The 13,676-nt window shown below is 40.2% G+C and overlaps 1 protein-coding gene across 1 annotated transcript in view; it reads left to right on the top strand.

Moving 5' to 3' along the window:
• Positions 1-10,801, top strand: part of ADAM23 (ADAM metallopeptidase domain 23) — a gene marked incomplete at its 5' end in the record, with an annotated part of 73,946 nt that extends 63,145 nt beyond the window's left edge. Inside the window, 3 exons of the mRNA XM_035893040.1 lie at positions 2,925-3,015; positions 6,194-6,248; positions 10,412-10,801. Coding sequence (XP_035748933.1) covers positions 2,925-3,015; positions 6,194-6,248; positions 10,412-10,525 — 260 coding nt within the window. The remainder of the gene's footprint in view (positions 1-2,924; positions 3,016-6,193; positions 6,249-10,411) is intronic.
• Between the last annotated feature and the right edge of the window lie 2,875 nt (positions 10,802-13,676).

Here is a 13,676-nt window from a genome sequence, read left to right as displayed (position 1 = left end):
GAAGTGTTGCATCTTGTAATAGTCTGGATGGAAAATGACGCCACAGTATGGTAGTTGGTAAAACCTTCCTCTGACTTTTGGTTTGCATGTCAAGTGTCCGAGTCCAGCAGCTAGAGAGGCTTATTTAGCTGAAACATATCAATTTATCCTTTTCTTCATAAATGTCACTAACTAAAATGCCCTGAGGCAGAGTGGGCTTCATACTGGTAGCAAAATTCTCATTTATTAACAATACAATTTCCATGATAAAGCTGAATAAAACATAAGGCATACATCCTTGAGGTGAGGTGTAACATGGAAAAGTTGTCCCACTGTAAGTGCTTTTATGTGCACGGTCTGTTATGGTCTTAAAACAGCTTACCAATAATCCTCTTAAATCTCTGTGTGTTGAAACTGGAATTCATTAATTGGAGGACTGCGTTCTGGTAAACAAGTGATTGCTGTTTAGTAACCATAAGTATTCCACCAGCTTTGTTTTTATCTTGAAGTCAGAAATGAGATTATAGTCTTGCTGATTCTCAGTGAAATTTTTCCCTGAATGTAGTCTTTTCAGTTTCTTTATTAGGAGAAACAGCTGTTTCTCTTCATTCATAGGGACTGCCGCTGCCAGCATACTCTGAAAGAGTTTTAAAATTATTCCAGAGGAATGGACGTGCCTTTACCCGCAGCCATCTATCATTTACTCTGCTCTTAGGCTCTCAATTCTCAGAGTCATTTGATTTTCGGGGGGGTTTTTTGTGTTAAAAATGAACATCTCTTCTTTAGTCACTGACACTTTATAAAATTGGGTCAGATCTGAAAAGTTTTTATCAGGACCCATTTATTATTTAATGTAATTTTAGTAACTTTTCTATTACGTGAACCTAATTTTTTCTATATTATCCTCTTCTGTTTAAATTTTGATTGAATTCTTCCATATTCATGGTAAATAAAACCAATATTGATCTTCTCTATTGAAAGAACAAACCACTCTTTGTTGAATGGATGTGCACTATGAAATAAATTCCACCACCACCGCTCCCCCCTGAACATTTAACAACCAAGGAACATAGTAAGAGGAGGGAGGTAAAAAAGTGGCCATTGGGTACTTCCTTACCCAAGTTGTGACTGTGTTACTTTCAGTTAACCATTGTACCTCCTCTGAGGGACGAGAGCGTTCGATGGCCAGAAAGAAATCAGCTTTAGAATTTTTCAAGGCTTCTAAAATTTATTACAGATAGAATTACTTGCTGTGTTTCCAGTCTTTCGTTGTGGGCAATCATTTGATAAAGTCCAGAGTAAGCCATAGGCCTGAGTCAGATATAGTACCTCGGTAGGCTGCTGTTGGAAACAAGCTTTAATTGGGAATGTAATGCCTGTGGAATGGCATTCATTTACCCTCCACCATGCTCACTCCTGTTGATTTGAGCCAGGTGTGACTTTACAGGTAAGTCCAAATAAGATATGTTCTTCCAAATTGTGAAAAATTAATCTTTTATTTAATGTTGTCAAACTTGTGCACTGCTCATATCTGTAAAGCTCACTGTATTTCTTTTCAGTCCAAGTCTTTTATTTGTATTCCCAAATACTCTTTGTGTAGGAATTGCAGAAAGCAATTTTTAAACCTCGGTTTTCTTTTAGCTGATCTGATCTCCAGAAGCACTGATACAGGAAGCGTAATGGATGCAGTGGAGTTAGGTCACTGCAGTAAACTTTAAAACTTAGGGCACATTCTTGTAGTGTCTGGGACCGGGCAGAAGGTTTTGTGATACCAACCTAACAGCTTAAAACTTTCAGTTGTTGCAGCTGCCCTTGCTCTTTCCTTTGCTGGTCTCTGGCCCCTCCCTTTTCTTCCTTACATTAGCCACCTGACAGTTTTCCAAGCTCAGTTTCAGAACATTTAAAATAGGAAAATTTCAATTGCTTGGTTTGGGGAGACTGGGATAGGAGGTAAGAACTGTTTTTTGAAGGCTATTCCTGGATATGTCAATGTTCAAACAAAAAGTGTGCCGTGTGCTGCAAAAGAACTGTTGGGTTGGATTCATTTTGCCTTGAGCTCACATGCAATTAGCTTTGCATCAAAGACTGCTCCATAGGAAATTTTTATACAGAGCAATTAAAATGTTACTCAAGCCTATTGTCAGTTTTCCTCCAGCCTGTGTAAACAGAGCACTTATGGGTCAATTATGAATATCTTATTTAGGTGTTCTCTTGCCCTCTTCAGAAAATTGCACAAACATATTTTGTGCTGCTGCTTTTTGTTGCTCTTTTTTCCTGCTCCACCCTTCCGCACTTTGTTGTTAAGTAGCTTCTAGGCAATGTTGAAGAGATGCTTTGATGTTTGCAAAGCTTAATGGGAATACAGCTTTTATTTCAACTTTTGTTCCTTATTATGTAGTCCTTTACTTTTGTCAAACAATTGTTTGTAAATTTAGCATTGACGTAACTGTAGGGAGTCTGGCCTCCGATTAGCAAGTGGTGCTAGATGCTCTCAGCTCAGATTAAACTATCTACCACCTCTCAGGATCTCCATGAAAAAAGTTGGGCTTTTTGATTTTTTTTTTTTTCTTCTCATTTTCTGTAGTCACAAAACATACAGCATTCATCCTTTTTCCTTTAAGTTAAGGAATTATGCACAAATACCTTAATGTTCTTCAGCTGACAGTTCATTCAGTAGATAATGGAGTAAGTCACAATGTAATTTACTGTCTAACACTAGATTTTTGTCTATGGTAGAAGTCAACATAGCACAATGCAGAGACCAACAGCTTTGTTCATTCTTACTGTTAAAGAAAAGTAAGTTGGGCTTGCTGAAATTGTCTAGAGACATCACCTCGTGTGCTGTCTGTATTCCTCGCGCTGTGTGACTACCCTTCAGTTGCTTCACTTAATCTGAATAAAGTGGTTGGTTCTTATGTCTGTCTTACCATGATCCTTTATCACAGGTCCTAGCGCCACCAATCTTATAATAGGCTCCATCGCTGGTGCCATCCTGGTAGCAGCTATTGTCCTTGGGGGGACAGGATGGGGCTTTAAGTAAGCAATGCCGCATGTCTTCTCTCCAGTGGCTATGGCGTTTCTATTTCTTGCTTACATCACTAAATTTTGAGTTTCTGCTACAAGATTTCTAACATAACTTCACCCCTGCAAACTATAACAAACCGCTGTAAAGAGAAGGAATTACACGTGCACTGAACAAGCGGAGGAAATGGATTTGAAACTCGCAGATGCCATCAGGGTGCAAAGTTGAAGAACAATAAAAGAATGAATTTAACTGCCATGAGTTCACCCTAACACTTAGGGAGCAAGGTCTTTTTTTTCACCTTCAATGAGTAGCGTTGTTCTCAGAAGCTGACTACAGCGGTTCAAAACCTCAGAAGATACGTGTCTCAAGGCGTGTTTATTTTGAATGCAGCAGTCCTTTCAAACTGATAAACTTTTTTATAATTGCAGACTTGGTGTGTAAATGGTAAGTGGTGGCAGCAGCTGAGTAGTTTTCAGTAACAAATGAGTTGGCACAGTTGCCTCAGAAGTACCAGAGCTAGCTTTTGTTTGTGGTTACTGGTTTGGTTTTTTTTTTATTAGCAATTCACAATTTTTTTAATAATTCAGGTTTAGAGAGAGCGTTGTGAAATCTTGAACTGTCCCCTGAAAGATGAAAACATTTCTGACCCACTTGTGGTTCAGAGCGTTTTATAAGTATGAAGAGTAACATAGCAGTCATTCTGCTGTGACCGTTAAAGCAAAGAGAGTCTTGTACAAAGGTACTCAGTTCTTACCTTTTTTTGTAGCATCAAGTCTCCCTACATGCATAGTCCATATCTGGTGAAAAGGATCTAAATTTAGAATCAATGTTTATAACCTTACTAACCCTGGAAGCGTTAAGCACAAGAACAAGTAATTTCTCATGATATTCAAATTGCTATTTCTTGTTAATAACAAGAATCAAGATTAAGCCACAATAGAACAATAAGATGTAATTCCTCCATCAGGTTTTTATAATAATTCAAAGAATATTTTATATGGCCTATATTCACATTCCGTGTCCGAGTTGAGGAGAAAAAGAATTATTCCTTAACATATGAAGGCAGCTATCAAAGTAGAATAAAGTGATAGGGTTATATATATCTGTTAATTCCCTTCCAAAGGTCACCTGAAAATGTTTGTTTACTTCTGGTTTAGACTATTCTATTTTCATAGTGTCCAGTGGCACTGGACACCGCACATGCACACCGAAGCACAATACTTCTAAATCTCTTTCAGCACTGCTGAAAACAGACTTTGCCCTTGCTCCTGGACAGGGCAATTACCACTGCCTGTTGCACTGCCTGCCACTGCCGGTGTTTTCAGAAAGGCCCAACACCTGCCACATTCATTTTTCTCTAATTGCGTGTTCTGAGGGAAGTTACACTCCCTGCGCTTGCCCCTGGCACTGGCAAGAGCTGCAGTGCTGCATGCATCGGCTGTGGGGGTCAGTGCTCCTCGTTTGCTTTGGTAAGACGAGATAAAATACAAAATGTGTCAAAAGATCCCTCTTTAAGCATGGGTGTACGATCTCCATAAGCCTTTTTAATCCCTGCTGACAGACTTACCTTGAGCGGCTGTATTTTTTTTTCTTACAGCTTATACACAGTTAAATAAAATAAATCCACTTGTTCAATAAATACCCCAAAGTCAGCCTCCAGTATTTGGAAGTACTACAGGGCAGCTCTAAACAACATAGTTTTAATTCAGCATTGTGTCTCATATGGCTGACATTTGTGTTTTCCATATTTATAAACAGTAAAATTATTTAGTATTTATGCATTTTTGATTTGTTATGTTGTTTCATCAAATCTATGTTCAAAGGCAGAAATTCAAATGAGGCATGCATTTTAGAATATGCAGTGGCAGACATGGATTTGCATGTGCTGTTAACACAAGCAGGAGCTGAGATTCTTTTCATTTGGCGGATTGAAAGATTTCTTCTGAGTAAAGGCCTCATCTGGAAATAATGCTTTTTTACAGACTCTCTGTAATACTTGGACATATTCTATAGCATTAACTAATACCGAGTACATTTGCATTTTTTTCTACCGTGCCCTACTGGATGCAGAATTATAGGAGCGAGTTGTCTTTTAGCCTAAATAAAGTATATAAAAAAATACATAAAATTTCAGTGCGTTGCAGAACTGAGGGGGTTTTTTTCCCCGCACTTCACTGCAATTAGCTTTTTAAGTACAGCCGAGTTTTCTGCAAGGCTTGTGTTAACACTTCTGTTAATTTTTTTATTCATTAATTAACAACACTGCCTGCACATTTAAAGCAATAATATTAGAAACATTGATATTGCAAGTTCCCATGGGAATTAACCAAGTTAGATTTTGCTGGAAAAAAATATGCCATATGATACTTTTGGACCAGCTTTCTGCTATCAGAGGCACGTGTCTGTTACGTAGCAATTCAGGTACTTCCCAAACACACGGTGCTCATCCCTAAACAATGCATTTGTATTGCAGAAGGTGAATTGTTGAAAACACGGTACAGGTCACTACATTATAAAAACTTTAGGCAGTTTCTTCCTCTGAATCTTTTTAAGCTGTCTTGTGCCGTAACAACCTTTGCTCTTTTACGTCGGTGCTGCAGCCCCTGCTAGCAGCCGTGCAGCAGCCTGGCTGCCGGCTGGGGAGGCCCACGCTCAAGAGCTTGCACACACACAGATCTTTCTTTAGAAGAATCCCTCCCTGTCTGGAACAATGCAGTATTTAATTATTTCTTCTTTATGTTCTGCATCTCTCAAACCACTCCCCCAAGCGCTCAGCTTTGCATCCTGGTGTCATTCATTTGCCCAAATGTAGAAGCTTGTTATCCCTGTAGAGGGTCTGTATTGGAAGCGCCTCTGGAGGCTCTGACTCTCCAAAGAGCAGGGCACAAATGTTCATTCTGTAGCAGAACCTCAAATACACTGGCCTGGCCTAGCTCACAGCTTGAAGTGCATGTTTCTTCTGGGGGTCAGAGGGGAACTGAAAAGGCTTTTCAGCTTGTATACAAAAGAGGGCTGGCACATGCAGGCCCTCTGATACTTTGCTTCAGCTGTATCTGGAGGGACAGATGAGGATAATAAAGAGGATTTTTAACTTTTCCTTTTTAAGCAAGTGATATGTTTAGTCTCTGCAAATATGAGAGAAGGTAGCTAATGCTTTACAAACTGGGAGATGTGATTTCTGTTTCACAGGTTATCAGATGTTCATATGAACATACGGTACTGTGGTGTCAAGGCCTTATCAAACGTAAGCTGCAACTAAGCAAACTTTGTTCATGAACTGAGGTGGTGGGGGTGGGGGGTGTTGAAGGGGAAGTATAAAAGAAAGCTTGATGCAAGTTTGGAGAAACAGTAAAAAAAAAAAACAAAACAAACAACTTCCTATATCAAGAATGAATCCTAGGTTAATTTTTTCTAGTCAAGCTGATGGGTGGATAGAATAGGAAAGAAAAAAGTTAACGGACAATTTTAGGGTGCATAGGACCACGTTACACATTTCAGGTGGCTTAGAGTTAAAGGCTGTGGGTGGAAACATTGTTAAGAAGTAAATTTTACTTCAGCTGAGCCTTGTGTAGCACTTTTAAAGCTGTTGGTGTTCAGACTGCAGTAAGGGAGTCCTGTGTGTTTCTACCTGAACTCTGGTGGGTGATGTACAGAAGTGCGGCATTCATGAAATGTGAAGTTCAGTTTGATGTAGCAAGTCTGTGCAATATTTCAATATACAGGGTTTCACGTAGGACCGTTCAAGTATGGACATTTTTACCATTAGAGTAGTTCTGCTGTGCATTGACTGCAATTGCAGTCTCAGGGGCCTACGCTCACTTTTTTTTTTCCCCTAGCATATATTCACTCACTTTTGCAAAGCTACTGCAGTAACGTAAGCCAATTAAATGCTTTTGTTGCTGACTTTAACAGTATTAAAGCAATTTTTGGTAATACAGGAACACTGCCAAGAGGCAATGCTAGTAAAAGTTATGCAGAAATGCATGAGGAGCTGCTTCTCGTTATATCAGAATGCAGAAGTGGCTGACAGAGAAGAGTTGATTGCAGGCACAACTCTATTTCCAGCAATTGTTTCTTAGCTGAAGAGCTGCAGTGTTTTCTATCCCTTTAACGGAAGATTAATGGATGGACCAAAGACCTTGATCAGACCTTACAGATGCTGAGTTTTTAACTGGTCTGTGCAGATGCATTTAATACCCCAAAAGTTTCTGCAGGATAAGGCAGCAGAATGCTAACGGCAACTCTGTGAGGAAGGAGGTTTCGGTCCCTTACCAGCATTTCCGTAAAGCGCTGATCATGGAACCTAAATACAGTCATCACTACACAGACATCAGCATTAGAATCAAGCGTGAGATCTGTTCCTCCTTTTTTCCAGACTACCAGAATAAGTGGCAGGTCAGCATCTTATTTTAAGCTGCTAATTGTAGTCCCTCATTTTGTTAATTTGAATCTCTTCAGCATTTTAACCATGCTTTAGGAATGCCTATGAAAGCATTAGCTATTTGAAGTGGTTAAAATACTGGGTTTGGACAAATCTTTAAACATGTAAGTAAAGCTTTGTATTTATGTGATCACAGGCAAAGGCAAAGATTTGCAAGTAAAATACCATGTAACCACATTCCTCATCAGTTGCAAAAAAAAAAAAAAAAGCAGAGGATTGCAATAAGGCATTTCTGACATCCATCCAGCCTTTTCTGAAACCAGTTTTCTTTTCTGAAATATTTGTTGTTTGTAGAGATGACCATGTTATACAGAGGCAGTTATGTGCTGTAGCATAGTGTGCTTTTTTGTTTCAGAATCACCCATAATTTTGGTTTTGTTAGAGATGCTTTTTCTGGTTGGATTACAGACTGAAAGGCTGAGCCTCGTTATTTAAACCATTAAATGCAAAAAGAAGTGTTAGTGTTCTCAAATCTTCCACATAAACCAACAAAGAACTAGGAAGCAGTATCATTCTCTTACGTGCCCTTCCACAGAGGGCTATTTGCCCCCTGCCTTATCGTTTTACTGAGGCACGCTGAAAGGAACCTCCTACCACTACAATACGTGGCTGTAACGAGGTGCCGATCTCCAGGACCTGGAACTCACCTAGTTGCCTTTCTTTTTATTGTAATTTTCTTGGGGAAGAGGGAGACTTGTTCCATTTGCCAATTTAAGTAAGGCTGCTGTCTTAATTTTAGTATTAAAATGGTTGGCAATTTGGGATGAAAATGTTAAAGCAGGTCAGGGAACTGGAATAGAACTCGGATTCCTGCAGGCTAACACCTGACTGCCTACCCCTGTGAAGTGCTACGATGGTGGCAGAGAGATGGGGTGGGCTCTTTGCACATGTGCACCGCGTTCCCTTATTGACGCTCTACCTGATGTTCCATATTTCAGAGACTGTTTCAGGCTCTTACCTAAATGATCTTTTAGTTCTTCACATGTTTCTCTCTCATGCAACACAGTTAGCAGAACATCCTAGGGGAAGAAAGGCAGTGGTTCGGTTAGTATCTTACTCCTCAAAGCGTGTATTTCTGCTGGATAAAACCAGGAAATGAGTAAATACATGGTTTGATCAGATGACAGAATGCAAGGCACAGCAGACTTTGCCTGTTGCCCCGTAGCACGGGTGCTGCCTGAGGTGTCATATACCCCAGCGGTCCTTACTGGAACACTACACTGGTGGAGATCAGGTTAGAAAAGGTTTGGTAGGATACAAGGCAAAAGAGTTTTGTTACAAGGTGGTACTGGGAAGCTAGCGCAGCATCTGTCCTCTGTACCTTGTTCTGAGACTTACAAAGTCCATCTCCTTAATTAATATGAGCTCAGGTAACAATGTAATTCAGTGTACGTTTTAATGACTTGTCCTCTTCAGGCAAACAGGAATGTGGTACTTTCCCTAGAGTAGGAGGACAAGTTACGTCATCTGGATTTTTCACATGCATTGATGATTTGTTTTAAGGGGGCTGACTAATTAGTTGCTCATCGGTAGTGTTTGAATTCAAGTATGCTAGACAGTATTTAAAGGGCAGCGGGCGGAGGGGGAAGAGGAGCAGACATGTCCTTTCCCCATTGAAAGTGGCAGGACAAGTAGACGCAAAGCAGGTTTTAACTCCCATTTAACCAGACTGTATTATAGTCGTGCGTCCTATCGTGCAGTTCTGCAAGTTGGCCTGAAAAAATAATTTGCTCATCTCAAATTTACCTATAGTACAGGGGACGGTGGATTGAGATATTGAACTAATGTCAGCCTAATTCATAAAGAGCTTTAGTACAGAACTCCTAGAGGAAAAAGGATTGAAAGATGAATATAGCGATCTTTCAGAAACCATCAATTCTTAAACCAGTCACCTTGCAAAAATGTAGGCACTGGTACCCAAGGGAAAAATAAGACAAAGGATGCCCAAGCATTACCAGTCTCTGGAATTCATATCAAAAAAAAGTTGCCTTTTCATACATCCATTAGTCTCTTGCAGCACCAGGCAAACCTTGTGTATATTTATAAATACTGTAGCAGTGGTAGTAGGTATCAGGGCTGCAGAAAACAGAAAATCTTGGGGTTGGTATGTAGCTTTAGGAAATTCATGAATTCCTGTTGTGTATTTTTTGCATGTCAGTTTGGTGGCGGTAGTGGTGCATATGCCCAATGTTAAAACTAAATGCATGAGCCCCTTGCTTGATGCCCCACATAAAGCCAGATACTGGGGAGGTTGCACCCAACTTTTGTTGTCGCTTCCTACTGTCTTGCTGTTTGACATAGGATATCGGTATCGCAGGAGACTGGATAACACTGACCAGCTTGCTGTCCCCTGTCCACATTAAATTCTAATCACACAATTTACAAAACTGTCCAGTCTCCTTCGAGTGCAATGTCTTTGCTATATTTTGCACCTTACTAAGATGCACAGCAGTTATGGTCAATAGCAGGGTAAGAGCTCACAGAGGCACTCACTTTTTCATCATGCTGGAATACGTAAACTAAATGCTGGTATTCTGATAGAGCCAGAGACGGGCACTTGCTCAGAGAACTCAGCTCTCTCCGTGTGCTTATGTATTTCCAGTCCTGGCACTTCTGACTCATTCCCTTTAGGTGTACGCACGCTTTCTTGGCCTAGTGGGCACACATGTTACTGGGGGCTGAAAGTTTCTACAAATTTAGAGCACCACTTGAAGTACTACAGAAATAATTGAATTCTGTAGGCCAGTGTGGTCTTTAGCTGCGTAAGGAAACCAATACTTGATACCATGCTACAGAAAGCGTGCAACCAAATTCTTTAAATTGTTACCTCTTGGAAAAGTTACTCGTTAAATTGTCTCAGTGTGAGCCTTTTACTTTACTATGACCTTGGCAATGGCTTTGTTCCTGTTATATCTAACTAATGTCTTGCATTTCTCTCTTCACCTCCTTTTGATGCAACCTGGAAGAAATGTCAAAAAACGAAGGTTCGATCCAAGTCAACAAGGCCCTATCTGAAGAAATGCGATTCAGAAAGCTGCTTCTTGCACTACTGGATTTGGGGTATGATGTCTTTGCTGTAGCTGCACAGGAACTAAATCAGTAAGGAAGAAGATGAGAAATAGTAACTATAAACACAGTGTTGGGATGTTAGGATTTGAGGTGGTAGAAGACTGTCCTTTTTGGAGATAAGTTCAAAATACTTCCTCCGTTCACCTTTCTCTTGTTAAAATTAACTGACAAGTGTTACAAGGAAACTTTGTTTCAAAATCAGGTGGGTTTTTTTCTTTCCTCAAACAAAGGAGGAGACACACAAACCAAGTGCAATAAGAGAACTGTTCCAAAACACCAAAATAGCAGAAGATTTTTTTCCCAGCCTGCTGGCACTCTAACTTCACTTGAATTCGCATGACTTCCTTCTTCTTATCAAACTCCAGTGGCATGAGGAGCTGATTCTGAAAGGGTAACCTGCATGGCTCACGTACAACCAACCAAGCTAGCGAGCTGACCCCAAGCAAGCAGAACCTGCAGCCCAATAAACACAAACCACTGGGAAGCCGATACCAGGCTCCGATAGCTTTTCCAGCCATGCAGCGCATCCTGCCTCTGGGCTTCAGAGCTCCCCGCTCTGTGAGCTCGTTGTCCCCTTGTTTTGGTCTCCTGGGCCAGGAGTCTGTTGGCTATGGAAGCTATCGAGTGATGGATGCAATTCTTCCAAGAAGGAAAAAGTGTAAATATGGAAATAAGATTTTGACCTATCGTTTTCACAGATTATATATAAATATATATATACAAGAGGAAAAGGATTTCCATAGAAAATGATTTATTCTTTATGTAAATCTATTTTTTATGTTGGGTTTGGGTTTGGGTTTTTTTTGCTCCCCTTTTTTTCTGTAGCATGTTGTACAGCAGATGTTCTGGGCTTGCTCAAAAAAGGCAGACAATAGCATGCAGATGCAGGGAGTTCTGACACCAACAGATGTGATCTAAAGTTTGTACGCTTGAAACCAAAACCAATTAAAAGGTATAAATGGATATCTATGTATTGACTACAAGTCTGGATTACTTTTTTTGGGCTGTTACACAGATTTTCCATAACTCAAACTAATCACAGAAGTGCCAAGCCTCTTGTTTTTTTAAACTATAGTTACTCTTTTTCCTGTCTAGATCCTGTGAAATAAGAACTTAAATAAGCCTTAAAAGCTTGGGCCGAGTTCTTCTCTTGCCTTCGGCCCACCCACCCAACTGGGCTTGCAAAGGTGACTGGCATTTGTAACTCACTCCCTGTATCTCCTTGATGCGTCTCGCTCTTCAAAGTCTAATGCAAAATTAATACTTTGACCCTTGGCTACTGACAGGTGGCTACCATCACAAAGCGTGCAAGATCCCATGTAATTTCAGGGGGTCCTGTGTCGTAATTACTTTTCGATACACCCTGTGCACAGACATCATCTTTGCGGAGAAGTTCTGGGCAGCAGTACTGCTCCCCTAGCAACCCCCCTGGACCTGGCTTGAGAGGGTATGAGGATGGCTGGGTTAGGCCTCCTGTAAAGCACAGGGCTGTACGCGCCGGCTCAGCCTTTGCATCTTGATTTAAAACCCAGGCAATCCAGCTGATGAAAGTGAAGTGACCTGAAAATGTCACTGCTGCATCTGATAATCAGAATTAAAAGCTTTTGTAATCTTGGATTTGATTTAAAGGTTGGATATTGGTGGCAACAGCAGTCCAGTTACACCACTTACTCCATCTTTGTTTAGTGGAAATCCATGTCCTGAGTTAGCTTTAAAAGCCAAAACATTACGAAAATGCTGCAGATTTCCTGTGACTTACAAAATCTCAATTATCTCTCTTATTATGATAATGTTCAATCCAACAGTCTCACAAGAGAACTGCAATACATTGTTTTGGTTGACAGTTATTATTAAATACTTTTAAACAGCTTTAACATAATCACATTAACACTTACTGTGTTATGAGTTAAAGGTGCTGCACGCAGGTGGTCAACATTGATACATATTATAAATCTTATTCTGAAAAATTCCCGCCTGGCTTCAAGCAGAATGAAGTTAGCGATAATATTTTAATGGCAAACCAAAAATACTTGCAATTGTATTATTGTCCTCTGAAAGTCCTCTGCTTGGGAACATAATCCCCAAGGTTGTTTGGGTTCTGCTTCCAACGCAAGGGTAATCCACAACAGAAACGCTAGTGGTTACCAAAAATTAAAGTAAGTAAAATCACCTGGATATACATAAACTACCTGTGTAATAAACCTCCAAGGAGCATTTCACAAACGACATTGTTAGTGTGTGATGTGATGTTTTGAATCAGACCACAGTGGTCCCCAACTACTATGTACATATGTTCCATGCTGGAGTAACTAACTTCTTTATTTACACCAGCGGTTTCACGGGAATTAAGGTTTCTTGACCGAATTCATGCTCCACGCCTCAGGCACCCTCTGTGTGTGTGTGTGTGTGTGTGTGTGTAAGAACACATTCGCTTTCTGCCCTGTGTGTACACAACGCGAGTGACAACACGGCTCAGAGTAGGTACAGGCTGAAGTAAAAAACTGGTTTTGGTAGGTGTTGATTTTCTACATCCTGCCTTTGCCATGCTTTGTTCATCACAAAGCGTCATCAAAAGACGACCTGGCCAGCGCTGCCTCTGTTTCCTCCCCTGTACTCCATTATTTCTCCCTGTTCATCTGGACAAGAAGCCGTGGTAACTGTACAGCTCGGTCCAGTTTGCTGCATGATCTCACTGACTTGATCTGATCCTCCTAAAAAGAGACGTCTGCTCGGCAAATTAACAGCTGTATAGGTGCATGCTAACAGAAACAGATTGCTTACTTAAGGCTGGAGTTCAACCAATTTTTCTTTACTATGCAAAGATGGGTATTGCACAAACAAATTTAAGACAAGTGTCTGAGGAAATGCCATAGAATACTTGAAGTTATGTTTTAAGCCTGACCAGTCATGTTTTGTATTCATCATTGCTTCCACTGTTAGTCTTCCTTTTAAAAATTATTTGTAATTATTTTTTTAAGTACACAACTTGACGTTATAAATCAGTTTTTTGTTTGAAGTTAAATACTCATTCATATTGTGTTGGCTGCTAATGAATGGAAATGCAATAGTCCTTGTTCTGCGTCTTAGCAAGATGAGTATTAAAAATGTCATGAACATGGAACGGAGTTGTTCTTAATTTTTGGTCATGTTTTCCCTTATTTA

This window comes from Egretta garzetta, unplaced genomic scaffold (genome assembly GCF_000687185.1).
Source record: "Egretta garzetta isolate BGI_Z169 unplaced genomic scaffold, ASM68718v1 scaffold474, whole genome shotgun sequence".
In the NCBI taxonomy this organism is placed as follows: Eukaryota; Metazoa; Chordata; class Aves; order Pelecaniformes; family Ardeidae; genus Egretta; species Egretta garzetta.
Note: the sequence above shows the minus strand (reverse complement) of the source record. Positions and strands in the feature narration are given on the sequence as shown.